General features: G+C 47.7%; 1 protein-coding gene across 2 annotated transcripts in view; it reads right to left on the reverse strand.

Annotated features, from left to right (window-relative positions):
* The window catches only part of DENND1A (DENN domain containing 1A), a 536936-nt gene that overhangs the window by 65405 nt on the left and 446853 nt on the right, over positions 1-24678 (reverse strand). For both annotated transcript variants that reach the window (XM_007450246.1, XM_007450245.1), the window contains 2 exons: positions 1733-1837; positions 1273-1360 (listed from right to left, as the gene is read on the reverse strand). In XM_007450246.1, coding sequence (XP_007450308.1) covers positions 1273-1360; positions 1733-1837 — 193 coding nt within the window. The remainder of the gene's footprint in view (positions 1-1272; positions 1361-1732; positions 1838-24678) is intronic.

Raw genomic sequence — 24678 nt, forward strand, 5'->3', positions numbered from 1 at the left:
AAGGAGGTGCTGTGAGGAACTGATTCATTTTATCTGGTGGGATAAGTAGGTCTTATCAGCAGACAGCTTTTCTAGGAGTCCGAATGACTAGACTTAGTTTAGCAACACATAAAGCCTGTCTTCTCCCCAGAACCCATATTCAACTGTTAGAACGCTACTCAAAACCCGCCTCCTTTGTGAAGCCCTCATGTTACAGAGTGAGCATTAATAGAGCCCTATTCTACCTGCACAAAAACACGTGTCTGCTCCTTTTCCTGCAGTGGCTTAGTCTGTATTTGTCTTTAGTTATGAGCTTTCTCCCATCAGTCTAAAAGTTCCCTGAGGGCAGAACTGGGCCCCCCATTCTTACTGTACAGGGCTGTGGACACAGCAGATGTCCAGGAAATGCTCATCAATGACTCACACCAGTTTTATTGATTACTGTGCTCTCCATGCAGCACAGGCTGGTAGGGCCTGACAAAGGGGTCTGTAGGTGAGATCACACCTGGCTCTATGAGTTTATGGACTGCCAGTTGGATTATCAGCATAGTCGAGACCAGACACACGCCCAGCAATAAGAGGGGGCTAGTAGCGTGATTATTATTGTTTTGCATTTAGTTTTACTTTGCTGACAGAGACTGAGTTGGGTCTTGGAAAGGCAGCCAGATTGGGATTCAGGAGGCAGGGTCAGCCACTAACATTTCTCTGGGCCTCAGATGCCTCCTCTGAAAAATGAGAGGATGATTCCTCTGGTTCTAAAGGCCTGCAGAGACAGGGCACCCGCGATGATCTTCACATTTTAAAGAAACATCTACTAAGCTGCGATCCTCTGCCAGGGTCTGTCCTGGGCGACTGCACAAACCTTTCCTTGGGGTCTCTGATTTAATCTCAACAGGACACCTGTGAGGTAGGCACTGTTACACTCCGTGCACAGATAAGAACACTTCAGCTGAAAGAGGTGAAGGGACTCGACCAAGTTCTCACTGCTGGGCAGTGAATCCTGGTCTCCTAATTCGATTCCTCATGTGCTTTCCACTGCATCGTGCAGGCCACTACGTTACCTAGACTTCGCCCACCCAGGAGAAGCAAGTGACCCCAGGACAGAGGACTTCAGATGGGCCAATGTGCCTCTCATCAGAACATGAAGAGGAATTCCAACACTTCAAGGCCAAGGTTGAAATCAGTCTCTCTAATCCCCAGTGAAGGAAAAAAGAAGTCATTGCCACTCCTAGCGAACACACCCCAATCCCACAGACAGCCCACAGCTCAGAAAGAAAAACGAAATGCCCTCACCAGCATACTCGCCCATGTTGATCTCCTCTTCAAAAACATCACTGAAGCCCTCACCGGAATTGAGAAGGTCTAATCTACCATCGATAAACTATACAAAGAAAGAACAAAAGCATAACAGCTAGTGCAAAGGAACGGGGAAAGGACGTTCAGCTGGGCTCCGTAGTAGATGACCAAAGAACCAAGACAGGAAAGGGTCTTTGGAATGGTGAGCTTAAAAAGGCGAGTTTCTGAAAAACTCGCTGCGTGTTTATGATAACTTATAAAACTGCACGGCATATTTGCAAAGGCTCCGTCTGGTGGCTGAGCTCCCTTCTCACCCAATCTCCCTCCCCAAACTCTGGGCCTCTCTGGGCTGAGGCCTGAGTTCCACCCATGCCTGCAGCCTCAGTGCTTAGAGTGGAGGCAGCTGCAGAAACCCCACCAGGAACCCAGGTGCAGAACAGGTGAGGGTGCCGGGCACCTGTTTGAAGAGCTGCAGCTGTGTGGCGTTCTGCAGGAACTGCCTCATGGCTCCGGAGCGATAGTGGGACACGAAGGCTTCCTCGCAAAAGGTGATTGGCTCCTCCTGGGAGACAGAGATGAGACGGGGAGAGGAGGGTTAGAGGGATGGGGTGAGAGAGATCAGTGCTTGAACTCTGTTAGGTGGCGCTTCTATATCTGCTGATTTATCTAATCCTCACTTACCTGTGAAGTGGCTGTTATGCTCGATGGCATTCTACTCTATGGATGAGGAAGTTATTTCAGAGAGGAAAAGACATCTCCCAAGGTCGCAGGGTAAGAGGCAGAGTGGGAACCAAAGGCAGTATTCCAAACCCCACCACCCCCTTCCATATTAGCCACAGGCATACCCCAACAGCAAGTTAGTGGAATGTGCCCTTCGGAGGGGGATCATTTCCAAACTCTTCTTTTCACTTTTAGGAGAGGAACTCTTTCTTTGGACAGCACCTTAGGCAGAAGGAGCCCTGCCGCATTCAACAGCCCAGCTGCTCTGGGAGGGCTGGGGGCAGGGATGGAGGCTGGGCTCTCCTTGCTGGGTGGTCCCCCCGCCCCCCACTTGCACCTTTGCAGTCCCTAAGGCACCAGCCATGGAACACAGTGTGGAAACTATTTACAGAGTGAGCTTAACCAGTAGCGAGTTATAATTTTAAAATAATTAATTATATTAAAAACCAGGAATGATCAAAAATAAAATATATCATCCAGTCAACTTTGTGCTTATGCTGCTTGATGAGGACTACATTTTATGAGTCAAGAAAAGACACCCTAAGCTTAAAAAACCACCCATCTTTGTAGTCAGCACCTCACTCCTTCTTTGAAGGTATGTGGAGTACTCATCTACACAGACAAGTCTTTAATTTCAACAGTGTATTCTCAATTCTGAAAGATCAGACTTTTACAAGTTGAACTAAATTAAAGGTACCTCTCCCTTCACAGACTTGGTGGCAAACACAGATGTTTGAAGCTCTACTTTTATCCTGCTTTAATGAGTTAGGTGAGTGTTAAAGTTACTGTGTAGCGGCTGTAAATTCCAAGAGTTCCTCCTGCTTAAATCCAGCCAATATTAGCTCAGCAACTGGGCAGACCTACTGCTCAAGGGTGATAAGGATGACCCTAAAATACTAGGGTGAGGGGAATATTTATTTTTATACAGTTACACCTCACCTAATTTTACAAAGAATCTGAGGCAGCTTACATGAGCACCTAAAACAGAGAAAAAAATCAGCTCTGGAGAATACATAAATATGTAAAATGTATTTATTTGGGAAATAATATCTGGATACGCGGATCCTATATGGTTTCTAAAATTCAGTTACAAAATTAGCTCTGAGCTTCCTGGCTGCCACCGAAGCAAGAAGGGAACAATGCAAATGTTATATGGTCTATGAGGAAAAAACACACACCAGTTCCTCAGGAAAAAGGGTTTTCATGACATTTATTACTTTGGCATGGATTTATACCTTCCTTGCTGAACAGTGGAAAGATCAGTGAGAACCAACAGAAGCCCACCTGGAATCCCATTCCTGTGGCCTGGAAGTGTCGCTCCTCACCCTTGGAACCACAGTAGGGCAATTAATTCTCTCTCCAGGAGGCCTCATCCACGAACACAGTGTCACCCATACACTGATCACTCCTAATAAACATTGTCAGCTCAGACGTCTCTTGTTCCAAATCCATATGTCTCAATCCCCACCTGGATGGCCCACTGGAACCTCAAACTCAGAATGGCCAAAGCTCCCAATTACTATCCCATCTGGACTGCACTCTAAATCTGTTTTTCTTTCTGAAGTTACCATTATCCATAGCTACTCACAGCAGACCTATCAATTCCCTAGTCTTTCCCATTTTCCCACTGCAACGTCTCATCTGTCTGTCCCCTACTCTCTATCTCTTGGCACGGGCCTGACTGCCATGGTGGACGTTCAGCTTCATGTCCCTCTCTTGTTTCGTTCCTCCCTGTCCACTTCAATCATTCTGGCCAGAGTGATTTCTAAAATGCAAATTGGATCATGTCACTATCCTACTCAAGAACTTTGATTGTGGAGATGTTACATTTGTGTGATTATTTAATTCTTGCACGAGACTATAAGCTTCATGGGGGCAGGAACAGTCCCCGCTTGTCTAACAGCAAGTGTCACACACGCGAGCTCCTGTGTGGGGGAGGAAAGAACAAGTCCTTGCTCCTTAGTCAGGCAAACAAACCTTTCCTAAGCTGAGAGAGTCCTTGCTTTTCCAGAGTCCTTTTGTGTCACTTTCCTATGCTCCCCTGTACACCTTATGCTTCAGAGGTATCTCCTAATCACAGGCCATGTCCTTTCCCACTTTCTTCCGTGCTTTTGCCAGTTCTACTCCTTCCACCTGGACTATCATGCTTTAAACACAGGCCTGTGTGCGGCAGTCACTTACCCCTGCTCAGTGCTCCCACAGTGCCTTGTGCACCCTGGGTGCTGGGTAATCTTCACTGGTGTCCCTGTGACCAGAAGCTCGAGAGGGCAGAGGCCCTGCTGGATGCATCACTATACTCCCTAGGGACAGTGCAGTACCCAGCCCCCAGGCAGAAGCTCGAGGATGTTGGTTAAAGAACTGCAGAATGTGCTTGGCCTGGTTCCTGTCACAGGAGCCCTGCGATCTCCGTGTGGCTGAGACACCGCTTAGTCTGATGGTGGAGAGGTCTCAGAGTATGAGGCCAGGCTGAGTGACGTCCAGGGAGTTTAGAGCTGCTCAGAGGAAATGCTCATTGGAGCTGTTAGCATTCACTCCTGGAGCTTTGGCCCAGTGTTGCCAGGAAGGAGAAATCTGCAGAGGGACCAATAAATTCAAGAGAGTTTGCAACCAAATTTGCATGGAAGAGTAGCCTGAGGCAGGCTTTAGCTGTAGGAGAGCAGAAAGAATCTCATCTTTGGGGAGACAAGAACATTTTGGGGCCTGTTGTCTACTTAATGGAGATGACACCCCCTGGTCAGATGTCTGTGCCATAAAAACGAACAGAAGGACATGGGCACGGATGGGAAAGACTCAGGGGAAACGTTGACAACAGGGGCTCTTTCCGCAGACAGCAAAGAACAACATCAGCAGTGTCAGTTGGACATGGAAACAAGTACTGCCTACAGTGTCGTGCTGCTGGGGTGGGTGGCAAAATATGCCCTGGAGTCAGACAGGAAAAGGCTGGTCCTTGCAGGGCAGCAGGTGCGGACATATGAGAAGTCGGTACATTCAGTGGAGTCTGGAAGGGTGAGTAAGTTAGGTGATCTGTTCCCACCCATTCAGGGCAACGGTTCTACCCTCACCCTGCCCTGTCACTCAGAGTCATGTATAAAAGGTCTGACCGGCAGCAGGCACAGAGGGCACATTCCCCTGCACTACTCACCTTCTAAGGAAATGACGATAATCACGGTTCACCTGATCCTTACATAACAGCAGGTAGGGTACCTTGCCTGAGGTCACATGACCCGCATATGGCAGAGTCAGGGTTTAATACAAGGTGGCCTCCAAAGCTCAGTCATCTCATGCATGGTCTGCTATAGACTTGGGTTTTCTCTGAGGCCTCAGTTTTGTTTGCTCTTGGACACCTGCTGGGGAGCACAAGCGTTCTCTTTAAAGTGGGAGCCCCTCATGTTCTCCTAGTGGACACTCAGAGCACCAGCCCCTCAGAGACAAACAACTCCCGGGAGGGAGTAGGCGAGGCGTCGTGAAGGAGGCGCTCCTTCTGTCATGGAACCAACTGGACACCTAACCATTTGCACCCACTTGTCCACCTCCTCCTGCGGTTGAAATGGCTGCCCCCACTCTGCTCTCTGCAGCGGAGGGGAGAAGGCAAGGTGTCTCGTTAATTCCCTCCTTTACAAGAAGTGCCGATTTAGTTCTCCTGTTAGGCTGATTAAACCTTTTGTCTTCTCGGGCGACACTCTAGGCGCTGGGGTTACTGACTGATAGCCACGTTAATTCAGGCAAGTCAGGCCATGAGCATTCAAGCTCAGATCGCATTAGTAGAGTTTTCCATCTATGACCCGAAGGACAGTTAAACACAGCTGCTTAACCCTATCAAGGACTTTGTTATGGAAAGACAAGTTTTACTCTTGTCAAGATCTTGACACATGGAATCAATTGGAAATTCCATTATTAATGAGTCCATCCACGTTAACAGGTGAAGTTGGTGATTCCAAAGGTTTTTGATACTTCCAGGAATAAATGGCTTTTATCCACAGCATTGCGGGTACTGGCATAAAAATAAAATCTCCCATCAGATTCCTTGGCATCTTTCCTTGTTCTGCTGATCCATACTCAAAGTATCAAATTCTTATTTTCCTTCACAAATTTAATTTTTATCAAAATCTTATGTGCACATTTACCCGGAAATTCTAAGGAAAAAAGGAGGTGCCCACTCTTTATGGACCTTGCTTAAATTTAAAAAAAATGATAATTTTGGAAGATTCATCCGTCCAAACATTTTTAAAACACCTATTGTGTGCCAGGCTCTGAATTAGGGGAATACAAAGATGAATAAAATACAGTTCCTACATGTAATACCAATAATCAAATGACGGGTGGGGAGTAGATGAAGGTATGTATAGATGATACAAGAACAGCAGAATGTTATGTTTATAGCAGCATTATTCACAAAAGCCAAATGATGGATGCAATCCGAATGTCTACAGATGAATGGATAAACAAAATATACATATAATGAAATACTATTCAGCCTTCAAAAGGAAGGAATTTATGGCACATGCTACAATATGAATGAAGCTTGAAGGCATTGCGCTAAGTGAAATAAGCCAGCAACGAAAGGGCAAATACTGTCTGATTCCACTTCTCTCTCGAGTTGTGTCAACTTCATAGGGACCGAAAGTAGAATGGTGGTTGCCAGGGGCTGGCGGGAGAGACGGGGAGCTGTTGCTTAAAGGGTACAGACTTTCAGTTTTGCAAGATGAAAAAGTTCTAGAGATGGATGGTGGTGATGGTTGCACAACAGTGCGAATATACTTCATGACACTGAGCTGTCCGCCTAAAAATGGCTAAAGTGGTAAAATTTATGTTATGTATATTTTACCATAATTAAAAATTTTAAAATGATAGAATGTTTATGGTTGTAGAAGCTGGGCAGTGGATACATAGTTTATTTATTTTGTATATATTTGAATTTTCCGTAACAAAAATAAAAAAGAAAAGCTCCTGTTACCAAGGAATCTTGCCTAATTCAGGGAACAAATAAGTACAGTACAGCGTGACAACTGGCACACCAGAGGGCTGGTTTTGGTTTTTTGGGGTAAAGCCATCTTTAAAAAAATTAAAAAAGAACTCTGATCCATTTGAGGTAACACAACATGGTGGGGAGAGAACGTGTCTTGGGGTCAGAAAGACCTGGACTTGAACCTGGACTCTGATGATACTGGCCACATGGTCTCAAGTGACTTGTCTTCCCTCATCTGTGACAATTACTCAAGGCTGGCCCACCTCTTAGGGTTGCTTAGAAGATTAAGACAGATGACAGCAAATAAATTTTGCATAAATAACCATTTCTTGAGGGCAGAGATTGAGTTTTACTGAGGCTGGTAACATAATTTAGGGGACCCAGTGCAAAATGAATATGCAGGAAAAAAGCACTGTTGAGTACTAAAATATGAAGCTTTCTTCTTTTTTTATGGTCTCTTTCTAGACCCTTTATGGTGTTTTTTAAGTTTGCTATTTAATGTCATTCCATGTAAAGAAAAAATAAGAATTTAAATTATTAGCATAGCTTTTATTGTTCAGCTTTGTATCGTGCAATGCCAGTTCTGAATGCTAACATATGTGGAATCGTATTTTGTAAATCATATATGCATTTGTATTTTGTTCTTACCAGACAGTGGAAATGCTGCGCAAAACTAACTCAACTGTTTTTATTTCAGTTCTTGATATACGCACATTTTATTAACACTCTCTGTCTTCCGCTTACTGATGAAAAAGGAAAAGGGACCACGGTTGCTCCACCTTTTCCTCTCCTTCCATGTCGTCATTTTCGCAAGAAGCGGTTGGCTAACACAAGGATGAGTAAGGAATGTGATAGGTTTCCGTGGTCATTGGTGCTTCCTAGAACACCACTGCCTTCTCAGTGTGAGGAAGTTCTGGTTCTGACGCAGAGTGAGGCCTCTGGGGGCTCTCAGTGTCCCATGCCTCGGCCACAGACACTGACGCGCTTACCCTGCAAGTGAGCTCCACTCACGCTGGGTGGGCTGGAGCAGCTCTGTGAGAGGAGGAAGGCAAGGCTCCTAGGAGGGTGTCTGTGCAGATCTCCTCTGCTCCTGCACATGCTCCGCTGTCCCATCGGACTTCATTCACAAAGCATGAGTTTGAAGGTAAAATATAAGAAATTTCGAGACGGTGACGGCACAGCATAAACCAGGCACGGGCCTTTCTGAGCGTGGGGCCCCGGTCGCACACCATACACCAGTGAGGCCCACCTGCTCTCACATTTCTCTTCTCCCCTCTCCCTTCAGAGGCTAATACCCCGTAGGAACTCTGGTTATTGACTCTGTTTGCCATCTGACTGGGCAGCATAGAACAGCTTCAGTCAAGTTTGTGGGTTGACGGAGGTGGGGTTTCTAAACTCCTGAGCATGACACTCAAGGCTCTCTGTGACCTTCCCCAGCTGATGTTTTTTTGCTTACGACGCTGTCTACCTTTCTCCACATAACTCATTCCCTTCCAGAAATTCTGACTGTCGATCACCCCCCAACCACTTTATACACTCTCACTCCTCTGGCTTCCTTCTTCACGTTACTTCCTGTGAGAACCTTACCTGATGCCCAGGTGAAGAGGGCCCTCCCGTTCCTCCTCCAAGCCTCCACAACACCACCACCTGTGCCTGCCGGCCACTCCCAGCCCACTGCAGACTCCTGGAGGCTCTGATCTACTCCCCGCGGCTGGCATGCAACGGACAACAGCTGAGTCACTCCAGGAAGAGGCAGATGGGGGAGTGGGACACAGAGCTGGGTTCCAGTCCCAGCTCTGCCCCTGTGTGCAAACGGCTGCACCTCTCAGATCCCCATTCTCACCACCTGTCACATGGGGATAGCTGGGGGGTTAAACAGGGATGAGTGTGATAGTGTATTTAGCAATGCTCAACCTTGGCCATGCATTAGAATCACCCGGGGCACTTTTTCAGTAGTTTCTAAAACTCCCCAGGTGACTCTAATGTAGCCAAGGTTGAGAACCACGGGTGTAGGTGAAAGTGACCATCACAGCACCCAGACCAATCAACACTCATTTTTAAAAACTTAAGAATAAAGAAATATTAAGAAGAAAGCCAGAGAATCTGGCCCCATTTATCACCAGCAGTCCCAACCCAACTGCATTTTGTTTATTTTTTTATACAGCAGGTTCTTATTAGTTATCCATTTTATACGCATCAGTGTATACATGTCAATCCCAATCACCCAATTCATCACACCCCACCCCCACCCCCCCAGCCACTCTCCCCCCTTGGTGTCCATACGTTTGTTCTCTACATCTGTGTCTCAACTTCTGCCCTGCAAACCGGTTCATCTGTACCATTTTTCTAGGTTCCACATGTATGCGTTAGTGTATGATATTTGTTTTTCTCTTTCTGACTTACTTCACTCTGTATGACAGTCTCCAGATTTTTCTAGGTACATGTATGCGTTAGTGTATGATATTTGTTTTTCTCTTTCTGACTTACTTCACTCTGTATGACAGTCTCCAGATCCATCCACATCTCCACAAATGACCCAATTTCGTTTCTTTTTATGGCTGAGTAATATTCCATTGTATATATGTTCCACATCTTCTTTATCCATTCATCTGTCGATGGGCATTTAGGTTGCTTCCATGACCTGGCTATTGTAAATAGTGCTGCAATGAATGCTGGGGTGCATGGGTCTTTTTGAATTACAGTTTTCTCTGGGTATATGCCCAGTAGTGGGATTGCTGGGTCATACGGTAGTTCTATTTTTAGTTTTTTAAGGAACCTCCATACTGTTCTCCATAGTAGCTGCATCAATTTACATTCCCATCAACAGTGCAAGAGGGTTCCCTTTTCTCCACACCCTCTCCAGTATTTGTTGTTTGTAGATTTTCTGATGATGCCCATTCTAACTGGTGTGAGGTGATTTGCATTTCTCTAATAATTAGTGATGTTGAGCCGCTTTTCATGTGCTTCTTGGCCATCTGTATGTCTTCTTTGGAGGAATGTCTATTTAGGTCTTCTGCCCATTTTTTCATTGGGTTGTTTGTTTTTTTAGTATTGAGCTGCATGAGCTATTTATATATTTTGGAGATTAATCCTTTGTCCATTGATTCGTTTGCAAATATTTTTTCGCATTTTGAGGGCTGTCTTTTCATCTTATTTGTAGTTTCCTTTGCTTTGCAAAAGCTTTTAAGTTTCATTAGGTCCCATTTGTTTATTTTTGTTTTTATTTCCCTTACTCTAGGAGGTGGGTCAAAAAAGATCTTGCTGTGATTTATGTCAGAGTGTTCTTCCTATGTTTTCCTCTAAGAGTTTTAGAGTGTCCAGTCTTACATTTAGGTCTCTAATCCATTTTGAGTTTATTTTTGTGTATGGTGTTAGGGAGTGTTCTAATTTCATTTTTTACATGTAGCTGTCCAGTTTTCCCAGCACCGCTTATTGAATAGACTGTCTTTTCTCCATTGCATATGCTTGCCTCCTTTGTCACAGATTAGCTGACCACAGGTGTGTGGGTTTATCTCTGGGATTTCCATCCTGTCCCATTGATCTATATTTCTGTTTTTGTGCCAGTACCATATTGTCTTGATTACTGTAGCTTTGTAGTATAGTCTGAAGTTAGGGAGTCTGATTCCTCTAGCTCCATTTTTTTCCCTCAAGACTGCTTTGGCTATTCAGGGTCTTTTGTGTCTCCATACAAATTTTAAGATTTTGTTTTTGTAGGTCCTTTTCTTCTCTTGTATTTCGCACTTAGAGAACTTCCTTTAGCATTTGTTGTAGAGCTGGTTTGGTGGTGCTGAATTCTCTTAGCTTTTGCTTGTCTGTAAAGCTTTTGATTTCTCCATCGAATCTGAATGAGATCCTTGCCGGGTAGAGTAATCTTGGTTGTGTGCTCTTCCCTTTCATCACTTTAAATATATCATGCCACTCCCTTCTGGCTTGTAGAGGTTCTGCTGAGAAATCAGCTGTTAACCTTATGGGAGTTCCCTTGTATGTTATTTGTCGTTTTTCCCTTGTTGCTTTCAATAATTTTTCTTTGCTTTTATTTTTTGTCAGTTTGATTACTATGTATCTTGGCGTGTTTCTCCTTGGGTTTATCCTGCCTGGGACTCTCTGTGCTTCCCGGACTTGGGTGGCTATTTCCTTTCCCATGTTAGGGAAGTTTTCAACTATAATCTCTTCAAATATTTTCTCAGGTCCTTCCTCTCTTCTTCTAGGACCCCTATAATGCGAATGTTGTTGCGTTTAATGTTGCCCCAGAGGTCTCTTAGGCTGTCTTCATTTCTTTTCATTCTTTTTTCTTTATTCTGTTCTGCGTCAGTTAATTCCACCCCTTTGTCTTCCAGTTCACTTATCCGTTCTTCTGCCTCAGTTATTCTGCTATTGATTCCTTCTAGTGTATTTTTCACTTCAGTTATTGTATTGTTCATCTCTGTTTGTTCTTTAATTCTTCTAGGTGTTTGTTCTTTAATTCTTGTAGGTCTTTGTTAAACATTTCTTGCATCTTCTCGATCTTTGCCTCCATTCTTTTTCCAAGGTCCTGGATCATCTTCACTATCATTGCTCTGAATTCTTTTTCTGGAAGGTTGCCTATCTCCACTTCATTTAGTTGTTTTTCTGGGGTTTTATCTTGTTCCTTCATCTGGTACATAGTCCTCTGTGTTTTCATCTTGTCTATATTTCTGTGAATGTGGTTTTTGTTCCACAGGCTGCAGGATTGTAGTTCTTCTAGCTTCTGCTGTCTGCCCTCTCTGCATTTTGTTTAAATACCTCCAAATTCCTAATAAAATACCCAAGTCATTGGCCAAAGTGCAGCATAGTCAAAACCTTGCTCTGAAGTCTGAAGGGTGCTTCTGTAGCCTCCCCTGGGCAGCCAGTACCTCCCTACTGGCCCCTGCTCTGGGCCTCAGCACCACTCCCAGAGCTGGGTCCGAAGGGCTGCTCCTCATGGGGTCAGCTGTGGTGGGGGCCAAGGAACCTGGGTGAGCTCCCAGGCAACACGGAAAAGGCTTAGTGCGATATCCAGCCTAGAGAATGCCAAATTCTTACTTACTGGAAGGCAGGGAAGGGGGGTGGGAGAGCTGGGACATCACTTCATGTTAGCCAGAAGCAGGCACGAGTTTAGGGAGAGGGAGCCGATGCCACCTGAGCACTTACTCTGGACCAATGTGTACCTTCCCCTCCCTGAACCCTCACCAGAGCTGGGGGTGTCCATAAATGACTCCCATTTTATAGATGAGGAAAGGATGCTCATGCAAGTGAAATGTTTTGCCCACGGTTCCAGAGCTGGTGGGTCTGAATGACTCCCAAGTGCAAGCACGCTCTTCAGCTTCAGAGGCATGCTGTGGTACATGCTCGAGGGCCGCCAGGGGTACTGGAAGGTGGTCCCTGCATAGCCACGGTCATGGCTCTGGCTGGGTTGCGCTGAGCCACGTTTGGGGATGACAGGGCCAAGATGGCCTTCTGAACCACGGGTGTGGTAGTCCAGGTACACTGGGGACAGCCTCTCAGCCAGGGCCCCTGTGACTATATAATAAGCCCTAAACAAAGAATCAATGTGTCACTGTGAAGGCGGCTCACTGTTGGGATGATTTAAGTTGGGGAAAATGTGGGTGCCCGACGAGGGCTGCTCGGATGATTTGTAGGGGCAGGGACAGCCGGGCTGACAGCATTCGCCCATTCAGGCGGGCCAGCCGCTCGGTATTGACAGAAGCCCCCCCCCCCACACTCGCTAGATTACAGTAAAGACATTCAAATCACAGGCACGGCGGCTCACGCCCGGCTCCTCTGTGCCAGCAGCCCCTTCCTTCTGCATTAACCGAGACAAACGGGGGGAAGTCAGGAAATCCTGATTAGCGCGGGATGGCAGACGAGCGGGGAGGCCTGCAGAAGCCAGCCGAGGAGACACAATGAAGCAGGTTCTCGTGCATACCCGTGGAAGATTTCCTTCCCATAAGAATGCAGATGGGGGCGGCCTGACGGGGAAAGCAAGTGCGGTGATTAAAACAGAGGCCCCTCACTGAGCACCACCTGCCCTGGGTGCTGTCCTGTGCGTTATCTCGCTGACTCAAGGCAACCTGTGAGGTAGGTGTCGCTGCAACCTCCATTTTACAGATATGCTACTGAGGCTCAGAAAGGGGAAGTCACCAGCCTTAGGCTGCAGAGCTGGTCACTGACAGAGCCAGACTTTGAAGCCAAGTCTGACTGGCCCCTGGGGCTCATGCGACACAATGTTATTTAAAAGAAATAACCACGAGATAGTATTTGACCTATCAGCCGCCCCTGGGGCTGTCCTAGCAATTCGGAGATGGAGCAGAAGGTGGCGATGAAGACAGCGGGCTCTGGAGAGGTGAGTGGGTTTGGGCTCCACTCCTTGCGTGCAGGGGCCACCCACCCTGGAGCCTCCATTTTCTTACCAACATGCCAGAAATAATCCCTATCGTCATCCTCTGAGCATTCACATCGTTATGTTAGCAGGTCCAGGGAGCAGCGGCTGGGTCAGTGAGAACTGGTGACCACCCCTCACTGCAGCGGAGCGCCGTGTTCTCCCCAGCAGGACACCAAACAGGGACAGGCCAAGATGTCTGTGTCAAACAACCTTTTGCTTGGCCACCAGAGCGTGCCTTGCTGTCACTGAGAGCCAGATTCTGGGTTTTAACACAATGACCCGGGCATTCCAAATCCCAGGAAAGGACGTGCCAAACTGACTAGAGAAGAGGATTTCGTTTCCTGAGAGTGAGGAGAAGACAGTTCGAGAGCGTGTACGGGAGAGCAGGTGGGTTTGGAGGGCCTGGTGGGCCCCTTTGAGAAACGTAAATCAATCTGGAGTGACCAGAAGGAGAACCAATGTTAGCTGCGGCCATGGGAACACGGGACTCACGGATCGAAAGGTTTTTAAAGGACATGGAGATAAACCTGGAGAACACAAATTAGTGTGTAGAGAGGAAAAATCCCAACCCCCTAGCTGAGTTAAGTGAGGGGAAAACAGACGGACCTCACGTAAGATACGCAGTCTGCCAGCGCTTGGCGACACGGCTCCGAGAGAGCTCATCCACAGCACTGTCCACACGCTGGATTATTGGGCTCACTTACTGGGTCACTGATTTATGACCAGCCCTCTCCCGAATGTCACTTATTCAGGGCCAACCTCCGGTGTCTGGATGGGATGTGTTGCCCAGGAGGCTTTGGCAGCAAGTTTTTAGTCATGAATAAATGGCAGCATTGTGAAGGGGAAAGGGCACAAAGAGAAGAGTTGAAACACTCGACTTGGCCTTGATTCCTTTTCCTTGTCTGGGCCTCAATTTCTTCATCTGTAAGATGGAAAGGTGCTGAGCTAACACCTGCTGTTTCTAGACACCCAACTAGGCCTTTCTAAAAAGGGCCTTTCTCTATGAGGTCACCGACAGCCCCTCACAGAGAATGTGTGCACAGCCCTCGGTGCAGAGTTGGGAACAGGGAATGAACTCGAGTGGGAGTGACCGCTCTGCCACTTACTACATCGAGAGCACAGTGGAAGGCCCTGAGCCCTCTGAGACAGTTTTCTTATTCCCAAAATGTAAGATATACTTCTTACCTCCCGGGGCTACGTGGGGATCACTAGGTGATTTGCGTACAACAGTTAGCTCAGGGCTTGACTCCTAGAGGGGCAAGAAAAACCTGGTGTTCTACCCCAAATAATGGTAGTTTTCTGACCAGAGCATGCTTTCCATGATTCACATCAAGGCGTGTGACGTGCACTACCTGCCCAGGACATATGTTGGGTCAGTGCAGTCAGGACCATGAGGTGGAGCAAGGAGAAAAGGGATCACCCCAGCAGCTGCCTTCTGCAGACGGCGCCCCTGCCTGGCCGAAGGCTGGATCTGCATAACAACCCTATTAAGAGAAGCTCTTTATCCTCATCTTACAGAGGGACATGACTTGCCCAAGCCCACAGTGCTGCAAAGTGCCAGAGCTGTACCTGAAGCCCCTTCTGCCTGTCCCCAAAGCCGAGGCAGGCTCTTCCTACAACACCCCAGGGCACTCTGAGCATGCTCAGTTGCCTGAACTTTTTTTTTCCCCTTTGGGTTTCTGGGGGAATTTGAGATACAGAAGATGATTTCTCACACAACAAAAGTCCTTTCCCACATACTGCAGCCCCAGCCCAAGGAGTCTGGAGTCTCTAGGTGGGGATTATGTACTGCCCGGGGATTCAAAAGAGGCTCAGTGCAGCCCAGAGCTCCAATGAATGGGGAAGCAAGTGAGCCTCTTTGAGCCCTGTTTCCTCATCTGTGAATTGGGGATATTACCTACTCTATATCAAGAGGTTTGAAATGGTATAATATTTGTCCAGGTGCCAATTCTGAGGGGCACACAGCAGGTGCACAATGGTAGTTCAGGTCCTAATAGCACTTTTCAGATGCCCTTTGAGAGCTGGGTGTTTCGTCTTGTGCGGGACCTTCTACCTCTTTCCGGTGATATAACTGAAACCATTTCCTCTAAGATCAGGAAAAAGAGAATGTTGCCCACTCTCACCACTATTATTCAACACAGTTCTGGGAGTTTGGGAGAGCACAGACAGGGTGCCTATGCTGTGGCTGGGTGGGCTCCAAGAAAAGCTACACAGGGTGTGGAGTGGGGCGTGGCGCTGATATAAAAACCAAGCTCCAAGGAGGAGCAGGCACTAGCTAGATGGAAAAGCGGAGGAGGCCGTGCGAAAGGGAGCGGGGCCGTGACGAGGCGGTGCACGTTGAGGAGGTGAAGTCCCTGGGGCTCAAGGGGCATGTCACAGATGGGGTGAGAGAGATGCTGACTCTCTCCTTCCTTATTTGGGGGCATCTTCCCTGAGAGCCAGAGATCTGAGGAGTGGTGAATGCTGGACCCCTAGAATACACAACTGCCAAGAAAGGTGCAAAAAATAATTACTCAGCACATGCTGGTGGCTCGCCCCTGAGCAACCCACCCAGCCCTGAGCTGAGCTTCCCATGTCCGAGGAGCAGACTTCATTCACAGGGATGAAGGCCTTCATTTTCTCCGAGCCTCATCTTCGAATCCACCTCCTACACGCCAGGCTGCGGTAGTCCCCCCCTCGCCCTTCAAGGATTAACTGGGGGACAGCTGCCCTGGGACACTCCCCGTCGCCTTCCTTCTTCCTGCCTTGGTTGGGTTGGGTGTCCCTGCTTGCGGTTCCGCAGCTCCTGTGCTCACCTCTACTATAGCCCTTCCTGCCATTTTTGCACTCCTGGCTGCCCGGGCGTTCCCTCTCTAGATGTGGACTCCACGTGGGTACAGGCAGAGTCTTACTTGGCTCTGCATCTCCAGTTCCTAGCAGAGTGCCTGGGTCAGCTCAGCCACTGTGATGCTTGTTGAATGAATTATTCACTGCAGATAAGGCAAGAGGAACATTTCCGAGAAAGACGCCAACGGGGTGGAGAGCAAGACAGACAGACTGAGGATGCAAGGATGAGGGTTAGCAGGAGGAAGGGAAGAGAGAACGTGGTGTGTATGCTGGGAGGGGTAGCGGAGGGAGGCGGGAGGCCGGGAACACCATCTAATTAGACCACATGTGCAGAGCAGCATCTGGCTCAAAGCGCAGCAGTTTACACTGCTCCTGGAGTTGTCGTGGAGACAAGCACATGACCAGCCTGGAGCTGAGACTCAGGGGCAGCGATCCAGATGCACTCCTAACATATTCTGACAGAGAGCAGATGGGCAGCTATTTGCAGGGCCAAAAAATGCCAACTCCGCTCCCCTCCAGACCTGTGTGCCCTCACTGATCATTTTCATCTTGTAAAGTCATTCTTATCTGCCCTGGAACCACCAGTTCCTCCCGTGTAGGAATCAGTGTGAAAGCTGCTATTTCTGTAGTTCTCTGACCATCACAACTTCCAGCCCGCTCCTGTGGGTGAGGAAATGTCGCCACTTTTAATGAAGGGGTCCTCTACATTGGGCTCCACTGCTGCAAGGCTCCTCCCCCGTCCAATCTCTTTCTTAATGAAAAGTGTCTAAATTCCTCACTCTTTAGGCCCCACTAGACAGATCCTGGCTCGGGAGCAATGCTGAGCAAGTGTGGGGAGAACAGGGGCTTTGTGGCTGAGCTCCTGCTGGGCCGGTACTCACCTGGGGAAGCACTGGGCCTCTCCAAGCTCCGTTTATTTCTCTGTAAAGTGGGCTTTGTAACACCTACTTTCACAGAGTTATTTCAAGGATTAAATTAAATAATCATGGAAGATCCCTGAAAATAATAAAATCTTATATAAAATTTTTACCAGGATAAAAGTTCTTTATAAACTTCAAACATTTTAGGCAGAAAGCTCATTATCATCTGAGGAGTAGAAAAATGACAAAATCTTAGGTTCTATATGATGCTTCATTACCCATGTATATGGCAAATTTCTCATTTATGTCTTTGGCGAGGTGGGAAAGCATCTAGTGTTGGAGAATCAGGTTGGGTTTGAATTCTGGCTCTGATGCTTACTAGCAGTGTGGTCTTTAGGAAGCAACTAAGAATTCTCTAGAGGCTCGGTTTCTTTATCCATTAAATGGGAATAATCATTTTTACCGCCTATGAGCTAATTCCAGTTGGGACAATATATGTAGGCACATAGTAGGCACTCAATAAATGTTTCCCTTCTTCCTGATCATTTAACAGCAACAAGTAAGACTGAGGGTGAGAAAGCGTGTAGTGAAAAGCGTGGGTTCAGTTAGAGCAGGCTGGAGTCCCACCCCCTGGCTGTGTGGCCTTGGGGAAGCCGTCACCTTTTCTGAGCCTCAGTTTCCTCTTCTGGAAAAGGAGGAGAACAGGACATACCTGTCGCGCTGTGTGTGGTTTAACGGGAACAATGAACTTAAAGCAGTTAGTATCCAATAAAGGTAGTCACGATCCTCTCACTCTTACTGGAGAAATTCTCAACCCTTTTGGGAAAAATTACACCTTTCATGTGGGTCTAGCCTGGGGCCCATATTGCCATGCTATCTCAGGAGAAATGAGTTTCCTTTTCGGTGGACGGGGCATAAAGTGAAGTGAGGACACGGACTGGAGGCGTGGGCTGCTTCGGGCTCCCATCGGGATGCGTCCCGGCCCAGCCTGCTGCCTGAGTGGCGGATGGGGAGGGCTTGTCCAGGTGCGTGGTTCTTATTTATAAAGCACCGCAGGGCTTCCTGCTGCCACACTTGCCTGCCATCGCAGGTGCGGGGAAGGCCCGGCTAAAAATATTGCTAACGTGGGTTTAGTGTCGCCCAGCAGAGACTAATGATTGTTTTAAGTAAATATTAATTATAAGAGTCACCCAGATAGAGTGCTGGAGTGGCATGAATATTTCTGCATCTACATATGCAGGTGAAGAGCCCATGTGGGGAGATAACTTCTTACACACCTCCTCCAAGGAGTTATTTAATGATGGGAGGACTCTAAATATTTGGGCGATTCCTGGTTAAAAGATTTGGGAAATGCCTTAATATGTGAGATATAGGGATTTCCCTATTTGAGAGATGATCTTCTCCAGACCAAATAGCTGATTCAGTTCTACCAGACCCTTTACCATGAAAAATTGTCACAGTGGTGTAGAGAAGCCAGATTTGGTTCAAGGCCCAGCACACTGGCCAGCCGATCTGGGGCAAGTATCTGCCCAAGAGCCTGGAGGTGGGGGTCACCAGTCTGAGATGGTGTTCTGGTTCTAGTGCTTTACTACCTGTGTCCCCTTGGGCATGCTCCTTCCCTCTCTGAGTCTCAGTTTCATCACCTGTATGGGGAGCTAACATTTGTTGATCACTTTGATCAATGGTTCCTACATCCGGTATTTCAAGAAGACTCACCTAGGGAGGGTCTTTTTAATGCATATTCCTGGGCTGTGGCTCAGACCTTTACAAAGCTGCTCAGATGATTATAACGCATTTGGGAACCTGGGTGGGTGGAGTAGCAGTAACAAGAATAGTACACACTTACACTTGCTTACCAGGTGCCAGGTACCTTTGTAAGCGATTTACATATATGCACTCATTTAATCCTCATAACAACCCCGTGAGGTAGATATTGCTGCTGTCCCTGTTTTACAGTTGGGAAATGGAGGCACAGAAATGTGAGTTAACTTTTCTAGGTTCGCACAGGCAGGATTTGACCCAGGTGGTCTGGCTCGGGTCTGTGCTCGACTTAGACTACTAAGGGAACAGTAGCCCTGCTTCTCTTCATCACCACTCTGTCCTCAGTGCCCAGTCTCAACCTCCATTGTCACAGTTGGGTTATTAAGTCTTCCAAAGGCTTTTGGAGGTTGTCAAGGGGATGAGCATCCAGGGGATGGGCTGAAGTCTGTGCCAGGGGCACCATGGTGGCTGTGACTTCCAGTCATTTCCCTGCCTGAGACCAGTCCACAAAATAAGGACAGTTTGGTTCCCAGGAAATGGCAGGCCCCTCCCAACATGTGGCTAGCAGGTGTCTTACCTTTGGGAATATCAAATCACCATGACTGTCCTTCTTTCCTGAATAATAATAATAATAATAATAATAATAATAATAATAATAATAGTAATAGCAGTAACCATTTACTGAGTGTCTGCTCTTCACAAACAGTATTATTCTAGTTAGCGATTAACATGCTGAGTTGTTTAGGGGAAACTGTACTGATATCCGCAACTTACTCTGAAAATGCATCAAAAAACAGATGCAGGGCTTCCCTTGTGGTGCAGTGGTTGAGAGTCCGCCTGCTGATGCAGGGGACACGGGTTCGTGCCCCGGTCCGGGAAGATCCCACATGCTGCGGAGCAGCTAGGCCCGTAAGCCGTGGCCGCTGAGCCTGCGCGTCTGGAGCCTGTGCTCCGCAATGGGAGAGGCCACAACAGTGAGAGGCTTACGTACCGCAAAAAAAAAAAAAAAAAAACCCAAAACAAACAAACAAAAAAGATGCAGTGATAGATGGACAGATACGTGATAAAGCAAGCATAGTAGAATGTTAATGGTACAACCTAGTTGGTAGGTATGTAGGTATTCACCGTAAAATTCTTTTGATTTTTCTGTATGCTTGAAACATTTTGCAACAGAATGTTGGGGAAAAAAACCCCACACGGGGACATGAAATATTAGACTTCAGAGGGGCAAGGGTGGTGGCAGGCAGGATGTATTATTCCACAATCAACTAGTCTTGAGGGGACACCAAACATGACATTGGGTTATCCAATTTATTGCTGATCTAGTGACAGGGAAGTATTTATTTATTTACTTATTTACTGCGGTACATGGGCCTCTCACTGTTGTGGCCTCTCCCGTTGCGGAGCACAGGCTCCGGACGCGCAGGCTCAGCGGTCATGGCTCACGGGCCCAGCCGCTCCGCGGCACGTGGGATCTTCCCGGATCAGGGCATGAACCCGTGTCCCCTGTATCGGCAGGCGGATTCTCAACCACTGCGCCACCAGGGGAGCCCGACAGGGAAGTATTAAAAGTGAGTTATAAATGAAAAACTATTTATTGCACATCTACTATGAGCCAGGCACTGGAAGAGTAATGATTAGACTGGTCGGTCTCTCTCCCCTCGGAGAGTGTGGGGAGATCACCCCCCTCCCCGCCCCACTCCCACCCGCACACAGACGTGTACGTGACAGGCACGTGAAGGCACCCATCCTCTTTTTACAGATCCGGAAATAAAGCTCTGAAAGGTCAAGCAACTTGCCCAAGACCATGTAACAAGTAGGTGGTGGGTGAGGACTCACATCTAGGCACGTCTAAGTGTAAAGGCTCGGTTCCTTCTGCCACCTTTCAAAAGGTCGCTAACATCATCAAATCTCATCTGCTCTTGATGAGAGGAGCGACACAGAAAACTGACATTCCAAGATCACTTACAAGTTTCATTCCAATTATTCTTTTCAACGCTGCCCCTCATCAGACTGGCTCCCAGATTACCAGCAACCAACTTTTAATTCTCTTGGGAATTCTTTCGGCTTTGAAGGTGGCTTCCCAATCGTTATCTTATTTAATGCTTATGTGACCCCGAAAGATGACTCTGGAATTCCATTTGACCTGCGATAGGCTGTCTGCTTAGCCCTCCCTTCCCTCTGTCCCAGGGTTAGTGGGGGTCGGTGAGTTTGGCAGAAGGAAAAGAGAAGCTGCCCAAAGAGAGCATGTGGATGACAGAGTTTTGACTGGACAGTTCCAGGCCTTTCACTGCCCACTGGCCTGTGTGCCCCTTCAGGACCCCAAAGGCCTTTTGCCAATAACCTCTTCACAGGGACCAAACGATTCTCCCTCTTGCTCTGGTGGTACACTGGGAGCCTCTCACTTCTTGCTTCCTTTAGAAGATAACTGCAGGGTCATGTGTGGTTCCAGCCAGGGGGACTGTTAAAAGACTATCCCAAGAACCCCTGGAAAGAGCTTTTATTTGGTAATAATGAATGGGGAAAGTAAGTGTCAGCTAAGTTCATTTTACTAGCAATACATTCCCCGTGTCAGGATAGACAGGGGGAAAAGAAAAAAAAAAAAAAAAAAAAAGAGAGAGCTGGTAATCTGAGGTACTTATGAACAAAGTTGTGTTAAGAGAAACACAAGATAACAGACTTTCTGCTGCAGGGCTTTACTTCCTAAACATCCCATCCTGCTGACCACCACCCGGAAGTGCACCACTAATGCACCACTCCTACCATCTGATCACATCACACCCGCTGAAAGCGCTGCCCTGCTCTGGCTGCCTCTGTGAGGGCTCCGAGGCTCCTCTTAATTGGGCACGTGCCCAAAGGCACCTCCAGCCGCACCTCCTGATAATTCCCCCTGCAGACCAGAAGTCTCAGTCACTGTAAGCTGCCCGCAGCTCCCCTGCACCGACCATACTGCTTGGGACCTTCCCGCTCTTCTCTTTCCTCCCTTCTTCATCAGGCTAACTGCTACTCATCCTACAAGGCTAAACTCAGGTGTCACGGCCTGCAGGAGCGGCCCCTCTCTCTGGAACTTCCGTGGGCTCCCATGGCACCCTGAGCCGACCTCTATCACCTCATACAGTTCCCTGCTCACCCACTGGCCTCCCCTTTGGGGAACGTGAGCTCCTTATGGGTAGGCAGTGAACCGCCTTATTGGCCCACAGTTCCCTTAGAGAGCACACAGCCTGGCACACAAGTGGCACTGAATACCTGTGTGTTAAATGAATGAATAAATGAATGAACCGTCTACAGTCCTATACAGGAGTGAGTCCCATGAAATGAAGCCGCTTTCTGAAAAGTAAAAGAATACCAAGATAGTTCGAAACAGACCCACACCATCCCAGAATTCTTCCTGGAGCAGACGGCTGCACAGCAAGGCTGCAATTATAGACACGCACACACACACACGAGCACACATTGTTTAAAAAAATTCATAGAATGCACTTAACACTGACTTTTTTTTTCTTATTGGAAACCTGTTTACAATCTTGTCCACTGTCAGTCTTAAATGTCACTTTTCAGAAAGATGGCTGCTGCCAGGAGAAATTTATTTTCAAATTGAATCACAGCATGTTCATGCAGAGAAGCACCTCTTTTGAATCTCTAAATTGGAGGGAATTCAGGGAAGAGAACGGGAGGTGATTAGAATCTGCACAGGCTGATTCAGGAGGAAAAATTATGAGGCTAAAATATGCACGGGTGAGCTAAACAGCAGCTATTAGTTGGTGGAAATGCTGAAGGCAGGACAGCAACTACCTAGAAACCTACCAGAACAGCGAGGATGCACAGGAAGAAGTGGAAATAGGGCTGAGGGAGTGGGAGAATGAAATGGTGAGGCAAGTCTAAGCTTCCTTCAGGAAGGACGCGCACGTTTACTGACGCCCACCTGTGCCAGGTACTGTGCAAGGTGGCCTTGCTTGTTCAGCCTTTGCCCACTAGCTACATTATTCCTGTTGTAAAGGTGAAGAGACTGAGCTTCCGAGAGATGAAGAAACCCAAATAAGGAAGTGGGGGTGTGTGTGTCAGTGTCTACCAGCCACTCTGCCACCAGCTAGTGACGAAGACAAGTTTGCAGTAGGCATCACTGTCCCTGCCATTTGCCAGAGGAGGGTGATGAGGGAGGGCTTCCTGAAGGGGGAACACTTTAGCTGAAGCTGATTATGCTTCTTTGTTGCTGCTCAGAAGAGAGTTGTCAGCTTAGGAAAGTGAGCCGGACCTCAGCAAAGCCTCTTGAGCAGACCCCCACCCTGGGGTGTGTGAGGTACCTGTCCTCCATGGCAGATTCTGTGCCCCTGCTGAGCCAGCCAGCAGGCACTCTACATCCTGGCTCTTGTACCTTTAAGCCAAGTGAACTTGGGCCAGTCTGAGCCCAGCTACCTCCCCAAGAAGATGGAGCTGATGCCGCCAGCCTCATGGGGATGCTGTGAGGATGAAAGCACTAGCACGTGGTTGGAATCCACTGTGAACACTATTCTTCCTTTTTAACGCAAACATTATACAGGTTTTCGATTGTTCCCTTGACCTGGCAATTGTGTACTCATCCATCAGGACCCAGCTCAGGAAATTATGCCTTTAAGAAGCCTGTCCCACACCACTGTAAAGCAATTATACTCCGATAAAGATGTTATTAAAAAAAAAAAAAGAAGCCTGTCTCAAATGTGCACGGTGCCCCCGCCATTCTGAGAGTCCTGCAGAGGCCTTGAGTCAGGACTATGTTTTGTTCACCACTGAATCCCCAACCCCAAGGGCAGGGCCTGGCACATGGAAAGTGCTCCAGAGCTGCCGGTGAATGCCTGGCTGAGGGGCTCCTCAGCCCCTCCACCTGGCTGCTGATGACCCCCCAAGGCGGCCTCCAGGAACTCAGCGAGCAAAGCCTGGGCCTTGCAATGCTTGCTTCTGCGTGCAGACTCTCTATCTGGAAAGCTGAGGATTCCCAGCCCAGACCCGGGGCTCTGTGGGTTCCCCAGCTTTTAGTTGACCTGATACTTGAAAACTGGTGTTTGCCAGGGTCTGTCCTGCGCTCCATCTGTCGTGAAGGAAGTGCCCTGTGTTGACGATGTTCCACTCCGATGGCCTCTGAGGGAGGGTGTGCTCTGGCGTGGTTCAGGCTCCGCAGGGGGCTGGGCGGGGCATCCCGGCTCTGTCACTCACTATCCATGTGGCTGCGGGAACATTTTTAAGCTAACCAAGCCTCAGTTTACCGTTTGTAAAACGGAAACAATGCAACCTACCTCACAGCGTTGTCATGGGGAACAGACAGATTTTATGTCAAAGTACTTGACTCAGGGCCAGACATGTAATGGAGACTCATGGTTGGTAGTTGTTATTAATGTCCTATTCATTCCCAGTCTCCTAGGACTGCACAGTAAACGGGTCATCTCCTAGTAATTGTGGTCAACCAATATAAGCTATTAAATATTACTTTGTTCATTTAAAAATTTGTCTAAATCTGGTCAGAGTGACTTGGTTGAGTTGGCAGCTCTGGTCTTTGGGAAGCCCGAGTGTCTATCCTAAAAGTTCCCTATTCAGAATCCAGGGAGCCCACGCCAGGAAACTCTTCATGTCCCCATTCATTCAGTAAACGTCTATCTAGCGGGCCACACAGTGAAGGGAGGGGGCTTGGTTTCTGGAGACAGATGGATCTAGGTTTGAATCCCACCTCGACTCCCTAGCACCTGGGCAACTTAGAGCAAACCTCTCATGTGGAGGCAAAGGGCAGTGATGAGGCCTTGACCCTCGGATCCCAGTGTCATCTGACCCATCAGAGCATGTGCAGACAGTGCCACCCAGGGATTCTTCCAGCCAGCCCTCTGATACTGTCCCTCCCGTCTTTTTTTTTTTTTTTTTTTTTTTTT

This window comes from Lipotes vexillifer, unplaced genomic scaffold (genome assembly GCF_000442215.2).
Source record: "Lipotes vexillifer unplaced genomic scaffold, Lipotes_vexillifer_v1.1 scaffold890, whole genome shotgun sequence".
NCBI lineage: Eukaryota > Metazoa > Chordata > Mammalia > Artiodactyla > Lipotidae > Lipotes > Lipotes vexillifer.